Below are 16,350 nucleotides of genomic sequence, written 5' to 3' on the forward strand. Positions count from 1 at the left end.
GGGGTAAGTTAACATACCTGTTTTATTCTCACCCTGTCCTCCATATGGTTATATGGGCGTTAAATCTTGTCCCTCTCTCTCTTTCCTGACTTAGATTGGTGGTGATCTAGTCAAGGATTCCTTTCTAGGCTTCTACTAAAGTAGTGGGATTGAGAGAGTTACTTAGCTGAACTTTCCTTATCTGTTTGGAACTGGCTCGCAGCCACTGTCCGAACAAATAGTAAACCTTCATGAAAAGTAGAACTTTGGAACTGATGATTTTAGGGCACAAGGCCCCAAACCAACTTATGGCTGGAGTTACTAAGTGTTAGGGAATCGTTTTAGTGTTGCTCTAAAATGCTCCTACTGTATTTTGTGTATCAGACTACTTACCTGCCATACACTGGTTTTCAATCATATGCTATTTCTATATTCTTCTACGGATGAATGCATATATGTATTTTATAGTAAGTGTGTGGCAATCTTTGATGAGGGGTTTCGTTGCTTGTGGTGTATTTTAAAGGCCTAATAATTTTAGATTTGTGTACCTCCCTTTCTAACTGGAATTATTGGTGTGAAATCATTGTAGGCGCAGACCACTCAAAACCCCTCCTAACTCTAAGACTAAGGATCTGCTGCCTGCTGTGACAAATCAAATTTGTCCCTTCGCCCCAAGGGGGAAAAATGCCCCCCACTATGAGGCTAGGGAGGTGAGCCTGCTCTGCAACACCCTCACTGGGGGTGAAGGCAAGTGGGACCTCACTGGGAGAGACTCCCCCTTTGGGGACAAGGACTTGCAATCTTGTCAGGAACCCCGTAAGTCACATCCCAATGGTTGCATACATGGGAATGTCAAGTGCACATAACAGTATACAATGCAGAGACTTGGGTGACTAGAAAACCAAAATATACTATTGTCAGCCAGAAAGATGATCTGTCCCTTTAAACATAAATTCCCATTTACCTGGGACAAGGCAACTGGTTAAAGAGGAGTCGCTGGTGGGAGAGAGACACATACACATGCACATGCAAGGGAGGGCCCCCTTGGCGCGTAGCACCTGAGAGGGGAGGAGTACCAAAGAGCTGCGGAGCCACGAGCTTTGAAACTGCTTTCAGAGACAGAGCAAATGAATGCACGCGCTGGATCCACCAACAAGGAGAAATCGATGAAACCGACGGTGGTGGAGTGACCATACCGACTTTGTGGAGGCCAGAGTGCCCACAGAACAACGCCAAAAGCAGTGTGCTGCAAAAGCAGTAAACCGTCTGGATACCCGCAGCATTTCCAGCTCACAAGAGAGTAAACACGAAGAGAGAGTGCCGGAGAAGACCGAGACAGAGAAAAGAGGCAACAGAGCAAACCCTGTCAGGCAAGACCAGCGGACTGTCTGCAGAAGCTGCCAAACCCTGCAGACCCACAAGAGCGTGGCACACTCACCTACACTAAGAAACAGCTGAACATGGAACACCCCTGAAGGAAATGGGAGGTGGATAAAATGATCAAACAGATTCCAGTCTTCTACTCACAAAATAATTTACTGGAGGGAGAAAGAAAAGAGAGGATGCATGGTTAGCTCCAACAATCTCACTCTACCCTCCCTTCTCCCATACATCAACCCCAAAACTCTTTGTCCTCGAATACCTCTCTGCTTGTGCCTAGATGATATGTTTAACCTTGCAGTGTTCTTTTCTTTTTTTAAATATCTCTTGAACAGTGGTAGAAGTGTACCAAAAAAGTAGTGGAACTGTGGTCTTGGTAGAGGAGAGGGTAGGCGAAAGCATAGTGCAACATGCGACAAGGTGTTGCAGATGGGGCATTGTAATGGTCTAAGTGACTTGTAACTAAGGCTCCTATTACAACTTTACACTTGCACAGGGACATATGGACAAATATTCGATAGAGTATGGTGAATATGGTCGTAAAAAGTAGAGGAATGGTAAACAGAAAAATTTTAAGTAGTGGAACACACATTCCCGGCCATTCCCGCTCACTTTGATCACTGCTCTTTAATCCTTTCAATGAATGCACAGAATAAACTATTCAAAACTTTAAGTTATACCAGTCTTGAGAACCTTCTCTGGAAAACAACTTTCTTGAAAACTAGAGTTAAACAGTCTGCATTCCTCCAGTAGGCTTAGCTAGTACTTTAACTTAAAAAATCAGCTCTCCCAAAGCGTACTTGCTGAATATACTTGTAACTGCGCTTCCCGTGCAGTAGTTAAAGTCAAAACATAATCTCTTGCTTCCTGAGTTAGTCACTGCGATGCGTGTGTATATATATAATTTTATTTTGCCTATTAAACACTCAATAGTCACGAAGCTGTCCACGCATAAACATAGCTGTCTCCCGATATGAAACCGCTCTTCCTGTGTCAGCGAAAAAAGGTTGTGCGTACACACTGCAGCCAAGGAAGAACTTTGCACTGAGAGAAGCCCTGATGCTTCCTGGTATCCTTGGAAACGCTACAGGGAAGGTGTCTCCACTAGGGCCTTTCCTCTAAGGTGACCGTTCAGAAGCAACTAACGGTTACTCCCGCACTCGAGCGTCATGCTGGGGAAATTGACACATGCAAGTTAAAGTAAAAATAAAACTGCAGCCACTTTAAGGAAAGGTTTACAAAGGAATTCTAAATGTTTTATCTTTCCATTCTAACCCAGAATATGCACAAGTCTCACTTTTGAATAAACAAGTAGCTAGCAAATAACTTTGCTTTTTCTTCAGGATTTCTGTTGCCCCACTTCTTGTTATTTCCTGCTTTCCTGTCCTGATAAATACCTCCTGAATATTCTTCCTCAGCTATCTTCTTACTGAACAAAGGCCCGTTGTACTGGAGCTCTAAGAGTCTGACCTTTACAGCTGGGCAGTTGACAATAAAAGGCAGTTGATCATGTTTTACAGCTGATGAAGAACCTTCCCCTGACCAAACAGCTAGCAGGGTCAAGACCGACATCTTGGCTTGGGAAAGTTCCAACACTCTGATTGGCCAGAGTTAAGGCCCAACCAACAACACTGACAGGAAATAAATAAATGAGCACACAATTACAGAACACAACAAAACACTCACCAGCCAATCATCCTAATAATGTAACACATGAGGATCTGAAAGGAGTAAAAAGAGGCCCCAGAGACATTTCTCCACCCTATCGAAGGCCAGGTGGTCGAAAGGGGATCATTATGGAATAGATGAAACTTGTCTCAGTATAACTGACGAGAAAGTAACATTGAAGCCGAAGAAGTGGAACTTTAATAACAAGAAAGAGAGATTAACGATAAAGGTTGGAAAAGAGGTCAGAAAGACTGAGATACCTATACCCTGGAAGTGGGGAGAATACTATATATGCTAAGAAACAGACTATAAACCAGAAGGAGAATCCTATGAAGTTAAGGATAGGGAGATCCCTGAGAGTCAAGATAAGACAAAAAAACACCCCAACAGAGGGGTATCACAACTCCCAGGTAAGCATATTGCAGCTAAGGAAACCTGTGCTACCAAAGTACAGAAGGTACTTCATTGTATAGGGAAAGATAAGAGAGACAAAAGCGGCTTGTGGAAAGCAACCCATACAGAGGAGATAAACCACACAGAGCTTGTAAAAAGAATTACAAGAACTGATAACAAGAGTGGCAAGAGATTATTTGAAATTAACCCACTAGTAAGAAGTTTGAAGCCAAGGAGAATACCTTGATAGAAACCTTGATAGAAAGACAATCCGAAGACAGGAGACATTCTCTTGACAGTTAAAATAGTGGTATTTTTGGACAGCAGACCTTTTTAGTGTTTTGACTTCCCGAAGACAGACAAACACCTTAGTTATTTAAATAGGCAGGCAAAATCCGCATAGCAATAGGGAAAGTTAGGCCTTTTTCTAATCATTTAATAAACATTCAATCAGAATGTCAATACAGTGTCTTCGTCCTCCACACTACATTGATTGGGTTTGGCTATCCTTCAGTGCCTTTCCTGTTCACCATAATAGGTTAACTTCCCAAAATCTACTCCAGGGCAGGCATGAACCGAGTTTCTGGGAAATTGTAAACTTGCCCCACGTGACTATAAAAAACACAGACATAGAATTGAGGGACTGTTCAATTTGCAAAGCTGGCAAGAGTATGGGGTTTGCATAAGATGTGATAGTGTCATTATACAGATTGTTTGGATGGTGTTTTTCAATTCACATTGCTGGTATGAGTATGAGGGCGTGCAGGAGATGGGGTAGTGTCATTCAGATTGATGGGTGTTTTTTCATTCGCAAAGCTGGAACCAAGCATGAAGTTTAGCATGTGATAGGGGTCTGAGGAGGTCCATGAGGGTTGTAATGAGATCCATGAATGACTGTCCAGAACACATACTTTTTTAAAGCCAACAAGGGAGGTGATAGATCGGGTACAAAGGGGGATTGAGGGAATTGTCAGTAGTGGTTCGCTAGGAGAGATAAAGGCCGACACTAGGCCATTTAAAGAACTCTCCTAAAGTCTACACTGTTATTGTGAGTGTGGGGGGGGGGAATATCAAGTCTGGGAATAAGGAGAACATGGGAGGGCAATGCTAGGGCCATGTGACTATTAAGTACGTTTTTCTTTCAGTCTTGGCAGGGATGAGTAGGTGCCTGTGTGTGACCACGTGGCAATGGACAGGGGAAAGGCAGTAGGATGTGCAAGTTTGGAATTACTTTGAAACAGAGGGCGGAGGAGAATAAAGTTGGGTGAAAGTGACAGTCAAAGCTAAATCCAGACAACTATGGCATACAGAGTGATGAATAGGGGACAGATGAGCTTTTTCACAAGAACCAAAAAGTACATTTGATATATTTATCACTATTTACAGTGGCTATGTTGGTGTTGACAAGCACTACAATAGAACTGGCCAAGTTGATGTTGGCTAGTGCCAGAACCGCGATGACTACATTTAAACTGACAAGTGTTATGGTGGTCACATTGAGGTTGCCGAATCAGGGTCTGCAGCCTTTGGCTCTCCATATGTTGTGTACTAAAACTCCCATCAGCCCTAGCCAGCATAGTCAATCGTAAGGGATCCTGGGAGTCAAAAACATCAGGGTGCTGACCTCTGATGCAGTGTCCTCAAAATCAGTCTGCCTCATTCTCTCCGACCCGTTTACCTGCCGCTTTGGAGCTGTATGTGGAGGGTGGTGAAAGGCTCAGTCCTGATCATATAGTGCATCACGCCTGCAGCATTCGAATAGTGGGTGCCGTAGTGGAATTTATCAACTGTGCCCGAAGGGTCCTCGAAACTCTCATATCTGGGAAAACAGATAGGTGGTTTGCAATTGAAATAGCATACAACTGTAACAGTGAGAAGCAACATATGCTAATACATATATCCATTCATTTACTGATTGGGAAGAAAATGTACTAAGCCTTTGGGTAACCAAGCCCGAGCCTCAAACACATCAGGTTTTCACAATTAGCAAGGACTACCATTAACTACCATTTACATTCACTCTATCCAAATGTACTTTGTGTCGATAAGCCTAAAATATGGATAACATGTGGATTTGGTTCTTGAGGACTGAACATGGAGGCCTAACTAATCTTCATGTAGATTCATAGTCAGTCCTTTAATGTTCCTATCCATACAACTTGCTTAAGAAATGAGTGCATGCCCCCTTAAGCATACTTTAACTGACATCAGCTTCTTGAATCATTCAATGCACAATATACAAAATAAATTACTGCTGCGAGTTTACAGTTTCACACATCTCCCTTTTTGCACATATGGGATAAAAAGAATAATTCATAATGCAGTTATTTGGCAACAGATGGTATTGAATCAGTGGGGTAGAAAATAAAAAGAGCAGGCATACTCCATTCAGGGATTTCTGTATATAATCAAGCCAAAGGAACACTTATGTGCTCAAATATTAAGGACATCCGCTAGCAAAGATTTAAGGAAAGAGCTGATCAGCCTGTGCCCTATTTCTAACCTGAAACACCAACAGGCACATGTGCATAAGGTCTTCGTTTTAAATAAATTCATGCTCCTGAGGTTCCAATAATGTACCGTATACGATGGCACTTGACATATTCTTTCAACCAGGGACCAAAACGAAAACTGTGCATAAAAACCAAAGCTCAGCCGCACACCCAATAATATTCTACTTTGTTTGCCATCAAGACAGGCTTAAGCTACAATTTGGCAAAGCGGCGATCGGATGAATACAGCCATCTCCTTCATAATACTGCGCCATTGCGGACTTTCGAGGTGGGCCCTTCATTTTAGATGAAGTACATCTGATGCCCAAGTGTCAGACGGCTTTCATCATCCCCATTTTTTGTGCAGCTAGCTCTGTGACTTGCTTTAAAGAGGTATATAGACCGTGTCATTTTTTCAAATTATTTTATTTTATTCATTAATGCCCTAACCATGCAGAGTAGTTCAACTGGATTGCCAAGTAAAATCAACTGCTCTCTGTGGTCTTCTCTGGACTGTGTTATATGCACACAGCAGAAATGTGACTTGCCTGCTTTCTAGCAAAGGAATATACCCAACTGCTGTTTGAAGACCTTGCCGATGCTTCTAGAATATAATCAATAGAGGAGGAAAGTTGAGGGAAAAGTGAGGCACATCCTGGCTGATGCTCACCCCTGCTCTCTACCGAAATACTGCATGGTGGCTGTTACTGGTCCCCCATACTATGGCAGAATTGCAGGATTAAAGCCACAAATTTGGCACCCCAAAGTTTTTAAAAAATAAATGTCAGGCTCTTATAATTTGAATCTACACACAAAGCATCAAGCAACATAAAACCAAAACAAAATAAACGGCTTAAACCCATTTGGCAATTAGCAGGTTGAGGCACTTACATTAATCTTTAGATTAAAAACTAGCCCTGAAAACAATGTGTGCCTCATATAAAAAAAGACTAACAAGAAACACAATAGGCATAACATAGGCATAACTCACTTTTCCCTCACTTCCTTCGCATGTCGCTCGTTCACTACTCCAATTGGCTTAGACAGATCTCGAAACACTTCAGGGTTATTCAGGTCCAATGTTTCCGAGACATAGTCCCGCAATATCCAAGGAAACTAAAGTGGAGGAAGGAAATAGGCTGTTCAGTACAGTTCTACTTACACCTGACACAATAACTCAAGGTAATATTTAGGGCTTCTTAGATTGACATTCGTCCAGAAGATCCTTTAAATTCAAAGCGCATAGTCAACCTACTTTGCATGTTGCCCAGTCCCAATACATCTTTGCAAAGCCAAACCTTTGAAAAGTTGAATTTACACCATTTGTAAAGCTTCATGGAATGCAATGCTAATGTTTGGGTCTGAAACCAACCAATCCGGACAAACCCATTCAGCGACAACATACATCCTGGTGCAAGAATTTAAAAGAAATGGAAAGCAGTAATGTGACCTGATCCCCAATAGCTAGGACATTATTGCTCGAGAGTAAGCAGATCAATTGGCGTTAGAAAACATGTATACATTTTGAAAAAGAGGCAGATCCTGGGAGGATGGCTCGCCAAAAATATTTTGGGGTAATTCTTTGGCGGAAAAGGGCGTTTTAAGCTCCCCACATTGTGAATTAACCACGTCCTGCATGCAAGAGAGTAGTGTCTGCTTTTCTGCACCAAAAAGCAGTTTAGCTTCACTGAAGAAGCTGAACAATGAGCAACCGCAGTGCTCCAGCATTGGGAGTCACATACACGTCAACCCCTTTTCAGTTTATCACACTAGCGAGTTTCAAGGGTGCTGCAATTCACATCCCTCCTTTTTAAGTGTTGAGGAAATCTTAAAGGAACTAAAACTCTGGCTCGCCGTTCTCTTTTGGTTGGGCATGCTCTAAGGCAGCTTGTGTTTTTACTCTCCAGTTCAGAGATATAGTGGGCTTGCCCAAATGCTAGCTTTCTCCAATTCTGTCTTCATTTATCCTCATCTCCCCTTGTGTCGAATGCTACAAGGAAGTCAGAGAACTACAAACCTTCAGTCACTGTGCCTCTAGTTCACCCCCAGCAGCGTGTAAGTGGTTTCAGGTGATACCAGGTCAATTGAACAGGCAGACACACCATCCTTTAGAGGAAACCTAGGGACTTTCCACAAGGTTGCACCTCTAAAAGGCTGGCTGGGCTGGAACAGAGTCTGTCAAATGTTAGGTATGTCTCATATGTGACCGATTCTTCTCCATGAGAATCTGCCTGTAAGCAGCGCTGGTCATTAGCAGAATTTCGTTACCCAAACGGCCAGTGCAGTCTGGACAGCTGACTGAAACGCTCACACTTACTTGACAGTCCATTACAAGGCTGAACATATTTGCCACTGTTCCCATCACTGCTTTCTGATACAGTTTGAAGACTGCTAAGACTAATATAAAACAGAAGCAAACATACAGGGCAGCAACGTTTTTCTAAGTTCTTATTCCATAGGGTCATCTTACCACTGGGTACTGGGAGAGGTCATTGTAGGTCCTGCCTGCAATTGTGTTCAGCTGCATCAGATACTCGAAGTTGGAGATTTCCCTCCAGACCCATTTCTAGGAGAAAGAAGACCATGAAGAGTGAAGTGAGTGCTGTTGAACAAAACAATGTGTACCTCCCACTTTCTGATAAAGGACCATACTTGTCAGCCTAGATGATCCTGGCAAATAACCACTGGGACTCCTCGGATTGACAATTAGTGAACTGATACACTAAATGGGAATTATTCATCACAGCCTTAAACATTGCCATACCCTTAATTGTGCTATAAACCATGCCGTCCAGATTAGTTTCCTGGTCTGAAGAGGGCTTCCAGCCCTTGATCTACATCGGGACACCTCATCCAGATCGTTGACAGGTCCGCATTCTAGGCGTGCAGACATCTGAAATTAACTATAATACTGGTGAGGGCAATTACTTTGTAGTTTCTTCACAGGTTTTAGTCAGTGGTAGGCTACCAAGAAATACATTTGCTTGTTGAAACCTTGTTAACAATTATGGAAAACACCAATAGCTCTGTGTATTTCATTTTACTATGATGCAGCCATGGTTATTCTAAGGCTACATATATTTTAAGAGAGAAAGAATTATTGCATTTGGGTCTATGGCTCATCAATAGGGCCGGAGAAGGACCCCCAATCTCATCATTTAGAGATGCATGTTTGAATGGATACATCATTTCCAGGGCACAATCTGGCTCAATACCACGTACCCTTTCAACACAAAAAGGTCTGTGCAATATTAACATGCATTTATTGTTCATATATTTGCAAACATGCGTATGTTTGTATAATTGAAGGTATTGAAAGCTCAGTGGAATCTCTTTGAACTTTCTCTTTCTAGTGATTTTTACAGAAAGAAAGAAAGAAAGAAGTACCTGAGTAAGACCAGATGCCATCAGCAGCTCCTGGGGAGACCGGCTCCCTAAATAAAATTGGTTCTGTGGCTGAAGACCAAGGATCCGAGAGTAAACTTTATTTCTAACCTGCAGAGACCCCAAACAGATTACAAAGATTGTTTTAGTAGCTGCAATGTTGCGTGAAGCAGTGGACCGCATAATGAACTGCCTATAGCTTATATTCAGTATAGTTTTCAATATAAAAACAGTTTTCCATGTCTTCTTAAGCTCAAAGAGCTCCTGTTAACCTGGAATGGATGACACATTTCCTGTCAGAATCTCCATAAAATCCACACAAATTATAAGATTAGAATTTGTTTTAGATATTCAATCTTCATTTGAGTGGAGTGATTAACATGGACTCCCAAAACTGCATTTTGCAAACATAGGTTGGGTAGGGTGAAGAACAAGTTACTTACCCCTGGTAACGTTCTTTCGATTGGATATTTCTGCCACGTATTCCTTATCTTATGATATTAATCTATCCAGCTTCAGCTGCATCAGAATGTATTTTTATCGACAGGGGGGCACTGTGTGCTGTCTCATCTCGTCGATGTCCCTCGAGGGCCACCGTTCGACAGTCGACATCATCAGTATAAGTAGCGCATGCAGCGCCCGTTGGCTTCAGTTCTGTTTTTCCCCCTCCTGAAGAGGAATTACCAGGCTTACAATGGAACGTAAACTCACAGAAAGCATAAAGTGCAATAACATGTAAATTGTACGGCGGGGTAGGCTAGGAGGAGCGATGAGGAATACGTGCGAGGAAAATCCAATTGAAAGAACGTTACCAGGGGTAATGACTTTTTCTTCGAATGGATTGTGTCTTGCACGTATTCCTTATTTTATGATACCCTCCAAAAGCAGTAATAATTTGGTGGTTGGAGTACGAAATCAATTTAGATCTAATCATGGACTGATTGAAGGACCGCTTTTGCAAATTGTCCTCCCTGACTGGAAGATGAATCCAGACAGTAATGTCTTACAAAGGTATGGATAGACGGCAGAGTGGCTGCTGAACAAATACCATTGATTGGGACACCTCATTGAAGAGCAGCAAAGGTTGCCATGCCCCTTGTGGAATGTCCCCTTAGGCCTTCCGGCTGGTCCTTGCCCGATAATCTGCAGCATTCGCCAACAAGCCAGGATGATCCATCTGGATATGGTTTGTTTAGTAACCGCAAGACCCAATTTGGGGCCAGTGTAGCCAATGAATAATTGGACATCTTGGTGAAATTTAGCCATTCTGGATATATAAAAACTGAGAGCCCTTTTTGGGTCCAGTCTATGCAATGTCTCCTCCTCCTTACCTGGATGAGGAGGTGGATATAAAGTTGGTAAAGTAATGTTTTGTGACAAGTGGAAGTCAGAGACTACCTTTGGTAAAAAAGGAAGGCTTTACCTTGACAATTACCTTGTCTTCATGGGATACTGTATGTCGAGGTTTGTGGGAAAGGGCCTGCAACTGGCTTACCCTGCGGGCTGACGTTATTGCAATAAGCAAAACGGATTTTAATGTCAAGAGCATTAAAGGGCATGAGTTAAAGGCTCAAAGGGAATGCATGTTAAAAACTTTAACACTAGATTCAGATCCCATACAGGGACAATGAATGGGACTGGAGGATATACATTAGTAGGCCTTTCAAGAGTTGAACAATAAGAGGGCTCTTAAATTATGAATCCTCCTCTGAAGAGCGCTTGAAAATGGAAAGCGCCGCTAGGTAACCTTTAATTGTTCCAATCTGGAGCCCCAGATTAGCCAAATGTATCAAAAAGGAAAGTATCATAGGTGTATCACATAGAAAGGGATCCACATTCTTATCCCTACCCCAGTTTCTGAGCTTATTCCAGCTGCAACGGTACACAGATTTTGTTGCTGGCCTTCTGGCCGAAAGGGAAATCTCCATTACGTCATCTTAGAGGTCCCAATCCTTGTATCGCAGCCTTTCAGAAACCATGCGTGAAGGCTGAGTGTCTTGACCTCTGGATGGGGAACCCGATCTTCCTCTTGCGAGAGAAGATCCTCTCTTTGTGTTAGACGTATTGGAGAGCAGATGGACAGGTCCGGGTACCACGTCCTCCTGGCACAATCCGGAGCAATCAGGATCATGGTTTTCCTGAACTTTCTCAACCTCCTGATCACGTGAGGAATGACGGGGACTGGAGGTAACCCAGTCCACCACAAACGCGTCCCCTAGAGCTCCTCTTGGAGGAAATTCCCTGGAGCAGTACAGTTTGCACTTCCGGTTGACACTGGTTGCGAACGGATCCACTTGAGGGGTTCCCCAAAGGGCGAAGATCTCTTGAAGGACTTCCTGAGCTAGTTCCCACTCATGGGAGACTGTGTTCTGCCTGCCCAGAGCGTCTGCCGCTGTGTTCTGCTGTCCGGCTAGGTGAACTGTCGGTAGAGCGATTCCTTCTTGTATTGCCCAGAACCAGAGCTGCATTGCCTCTCTGCACAGTCGTAGTGACTCTACACCTCCTCTCTTGTTGAGGTAGTACATGGCCACTGTGTTGTCTGTCATTATCAGGAACCTAGCCCATTTAGGGTTCCGTCAAAGAAGCACAAGATGTCGACAACTTCGACAAATCCATTCGGCGTCAAAGCCATCGACGCACACTAAATCAGCACTGATTTTGAAGCTGTTGTCGGCAGCTATGACTACTACTTCGACATTGTCGAAGGCAGTAGTTGTGCAGGAAAAGGTTTTCAAACCTTTACCTAAAAAGAACTATTTTAAGTCTTTGTCAGCCATATATGAGGATCCTCCTTCTGATGACAATACACCACCTTTTGCATTAAAGTTCGGGACCCTTAATGTGCCAGAAGAACTAATATCTGATGAGTCTCGGCTAAGAGTTTTATATGATAAGCCAGATAATACAGTCAGCCAGTGGGTTGGATACCTCGCCAGAGTTGGAGTTTGGCAAACCAGACCGGACTGAGCATGCTGATTCATACAGAAAGCTTATGGGAAAGGTTATTGAATTTTCAGGTTGGAGTAGGCCTACTCCTCCTTTTGAGCAGGATGACATGACAGACATCTTGGACCAGGGACCTCAGAAAGACCCAATTTTGCCCTTTCACATGGCATTACAGAAAAAGGTCTCTTCAAGTTTGGAGACAACAGAAACTGCGGCTGCAATAAATAAAAACTTTGCGAGGAAGTATAGACCATCCAGCAGTAACCCTGAGTATCTCACTAAGCATCCCACACCAGAATGCTTGGTGGTTCAGGCTGCTACATCTACCAAGTAGTCAGTTTACCCATCCATCACTCCTGACAGGCATGACAAGAGAGTGGATACCTGGGCGAGAAAGGTTTTCACCGCTGGTAGTATGGTATTGAAGTCTTCAAACGTCACTTGCACATTATCAAGATTTACGTTTACACTGTGGGACTGTGTTGCTATGGCGGCTAACCACATCACGGAAGGAAAGGAAAGAGACGACTTCCTGGCAACTAGCAAGGATGGTAAGGATGCCATGGGTGATTGTCTCCAGTCAGGTTTGGGTACTGCAGACAGCATCAGCAGATCCATGGCGGCTATCACAGTGTTACGCAGATGTGCGTGGTTGAGGAAGTTGGGGTTTGCACCAGAAGTGCAAGCTAGACTAATCAACATGCCCTTTGACGCCTCGAGGCTGTTCGGCAGCAAGGCGGATGAGGGTTTGGAAAAGCTGCAGACATCAAAGGCGGCAGCTAAATCCCTTAGCACCGCCATTAGACAGCCTCAACAACCCAATTCAGACTCATCTTCCTGGAGGGTAGGTCCTTTTGATTCTACTCTCAATGTGGAAGAGGAAGTGGACAAGCCGGTCAAAGGGGTCAGGGAAGATTCCCTCCTGGTGGACAAGGGAGAGGTGCTAAATCAGCCCAAGCAGCTGCAGCCTTACCCTCAGCCGCTGCTTCAGCCGCCTCTAAACCACTCTGAGGCCTTGACACACAAGACCCTGGTGGGAGGCAGACTTACTCAGCATCTGAACGAATGGCGGGGCATTACTTCAGATGTTTGGGCACTGGAAACTGTGGCCCAAGGTTACTGCCTTCCTTTTAAAAAAAGGCCTCAGGATCATCCACTGGGGAACAACTCTTTCAAAATTCAAGATCCGCTCCTTGTGCAGGAAACCTTGACCCTGCTAGAGAAAGGTCCAATAGAACATGTACCTGTAGCGGAAAGGAACAAGGTCTGGTATTCCCCATACTTTCTGATTCCCATAAAGGACAGAGGATTGAGGCCCATCTTAGCTTGAACAAGTTCCTCAGGAAGGACAAGTTCAAGATGGTTACCCTTTCTCAGATCCTTCAGGCTCTTCAACTCCAAGACTGGATGGTATCATTGGACCTTCAGGATGCTTACCTTTCATGTGCCTATCCATCTCAAGCACAGAAAGTACCTGAGGTTTGCGGTTGGCGTTTCTCAGGATCAGTTTCGAGTTCTGCCATTCGGGCTGACCTCCGCCCAAGGGTTTTCACCAAGTTGATGGCGGTGGTGGCAGCGAGTCTCAGGAGAGGGGGGAGTCACGTCTCCCCCTACTAGGTGATTGGCTGATCAGGGGTTGTTCACCCGAACAGGCCCGGAAACATCTCTGCATAACCTGTCACTCTCTCCACAAACTGGACTTCTCCCTCAATTACAAGAAGTCTCACTTGATACCATCCCAAAGACACCAATTAATTGGGGCAGTCCTAGATACTTCTTCGGGGAAAGCCCTGCCACCCGAGGTGAGAGCTCAACACATTCTGAAGATGGTTACCAAATTCCAGAGTGTCCAGCATCTTCCGGCCTTCGATTCTATGAGGTTGCTCAGTCTCATGGCATCCTGCAGTTTCCTGGTGCCAGAGGCTCGCCTGAGAATGAGATCCCTTCAATGGGCTCTCAGAACTCAGTGGTCCCAGTTCTCAGGCAGAATGTCAGACCACCTGCAAGTTCCAAGCAGAGTCTCTCAGGACCTCCTGTGGTGGGCTTGCAAAGACAACATTCTCAAGGGAGAATCTTTTTGGCAGCAATGGCCGGAGATAATAGTAGTGACGGACGATTCACTCATGGGGTGCAGAGCCCACACCAACGTTCTGACAATCAGCAGTCATTGGTCTCCATCAGAGTCCAACTACATATCAACCTTTTGGAGCTCAGGGCAATCAGACTAGCGCTGAAGGCCTTCCTGCCATCTGTACGGGGCAAGAATGTCCTGACTCGTCGAAGCCCTCGATTTTGTGTCAGATCGAGAACTTACTCGACGAAAAACCGGCTTAAAGCTCGGTTTCGAAGAGTTTGTCTTCGAATTCCCTTTGTCGTCCGTATACGGAGTGACTGGGGTATGGCTTTTCTGCTTGTCCTTCGAGGGGGTCGAGGCCGCATTCTCGAAGATTCAAAGCATCTCACTAAGAAATGCGTCCCATTTTGCAGGCGAATCTGATTTCGTAGGACACCTGATTACCTCCGTCAAGGAATCACTGGAGGTCGAAGGTGACCAATGACGCCGTTTCTTAGACTTCTTTGAAGAAGACGAAGAATGATGTGATCGACTTCTCGATCGAGACCGTTTGGATTTTTTGCATCGAGAAGAATCCCTTGACTCATCTGTCTTTTTTTAACTCTTCGAAGGTGACTCCGAAGACAACCTCCCCACCGCCAATTTACTTTTACGCTCCCTGAGAGCCTTCTCAGTCATCGCCTGACAGGAGCCAAAGTCGAAGGTACGGTGCCCAGAACCCTGGCACCACAGACATACACAGTGGAGGTCAGTGATCGACATGTTGGACCCGCAGTGTTGGCACTTCTTGAAGCGCGACTTGGGCGTTGATGGTGTCGACGAAGAAGACATTTTTCAAAAAGAAAATTACTATTTTCACTGAAGAACTGGAGCGTGCCGTAATTCTCTCAAAGAGTTAGCTCAGAAAAATGGAAATGAAGCCAACGGGCGCTGCGTGCGCTACTTATACTAATGATGACGTCAACCGTGGAACGGAGGCCCTCGAGGGATATTGACTCGATGAGACGGCACCCAGCGTCCCCTGTCGAAAAAAAGATTCCAAAGCAGCTGAAGCTGGAGAGATAAATATCATAAGATGAGGAATACGTGGGAGGACACCATCCATTCGAATGGTTGATTTTTTCACATTGAGACGCAAACCTGTAACTTGCAGGATGCTTACGAACACATTAAAAGAAACAGCTCTTCTACAACCCAACTCAATGGTACACAATTAGCACACAGAAGCCATGGAAGGATAGCTCAGGGGCAACACGCTCGCCTTGGAAGCAAGACATGGTGCAACACTGGTTCGATTCCCGGGTCTGCGCTTAGAAACCTTGGGGTATTAAGCGCGTTATAAATAACCAATTACATTACAATTACATTTTACTGAAATCTGCAGTAGGTTTGTGTACCTATTAATCTACCTAACCAGCACAATGTATCAGCAATACCTTTGACATGAGAACCTTTCTGGATCATTCTGTTTGTATTTTGCGAACCATGTTGCCCTGGCACATGGCAGACTATGGACCAGCCTCACCAGAAGGAGGCACAGGCCAGATGTAAATAATCCTGAATTACACGTGGCTCAGGCTACATATGGATACACTAAGGTCTAACCTATCAAGAGGAGGCATACAAACCATTTTCTTGAAGTTGACAAAGTAGTTGGCTTGGTCAATGAAAAAGAACTCCAGAGCCGATCTCCTGAGGTTATACCTGCGAAGGTGGACTTCTCGCAGTTGGGACAGAGGCCTCTTGAAATCATAACCAATTCCTGGATTGTGGATGAGAGAAAAACATATAATCCATCAGTATTTCTTGCATTGTGTTGACCCCCAATGTCTTTTGTTCAGCTGGACTGAAGTGGCACCTCGATTAGGGAAAGGAGTGATGGAGCAATCATTGTATTGAGGCCCAGTCAGTACTGTAACACACAGCCAGTGGGATATATGTGTATTAACAATCAACAGAGGATCTCTGAACTGGGTGAAAACCACAGGTGAGTGACTTGAGTTAAAGACTACCCCTGGCATACAAGGCACACCA

General features: G+C 44.3%; 1 protein-coding gene across 4 annotated transcripts in view; it reads right to left on the bottom strand.

The window, feature by feature from the left end:
• Window positions 1-16,350, bottom strand: part of NBEAL2 (neurobeachin like 2) — a 1,179,347-nt gene that overhangs the window by 260,783 nt on the left and 902,214 nt on the right. For all 4 annotated transcript variants that reach the window (XM_069645798.1, XM_069645800.1, XM_069645799.1 and 1 more), the window contains 5 exons: window positions 15,945-16,078; window positions 9,300-9,407; window positions 8,383-8,478; window positions 6,904-7,028; window positions 5,099-5,239 (listed from right to left, as the gene is read on the bottom strand). In XM_069645798.1, coding sequence (XP_069501899.1) covers window positions 5,099-5,239; window positions 6,904-7,028; window positions 8,383-8,478; window positions 9,300-9,407; window positions 15,945-16,078 — 604 coding nt within the window. The remainder of the gene's footprint in view (window positions 1-5,098; window positions 5,240-6,903; window positions 7,029-8,382; window positions 8,479-9,299; window positions 9,408-15,944; window positions 16,079-16,350) is intronic.

Source organism: Ambystoma mexicanum, chromosome 2p (assembly GCF_040938575.1).
Source record: "Ambystoma mexicanum isolate Mex_15411 chromosome 2p, UKY_AmexF1_1, whole genome shotgun sequence".
Lineage (NCBI taxonomy): Eukaryota > Metazoa > Chordata > Amphibia > Caudata > Ambystomatidae > Ambystoma > Ambystoma mexicanum.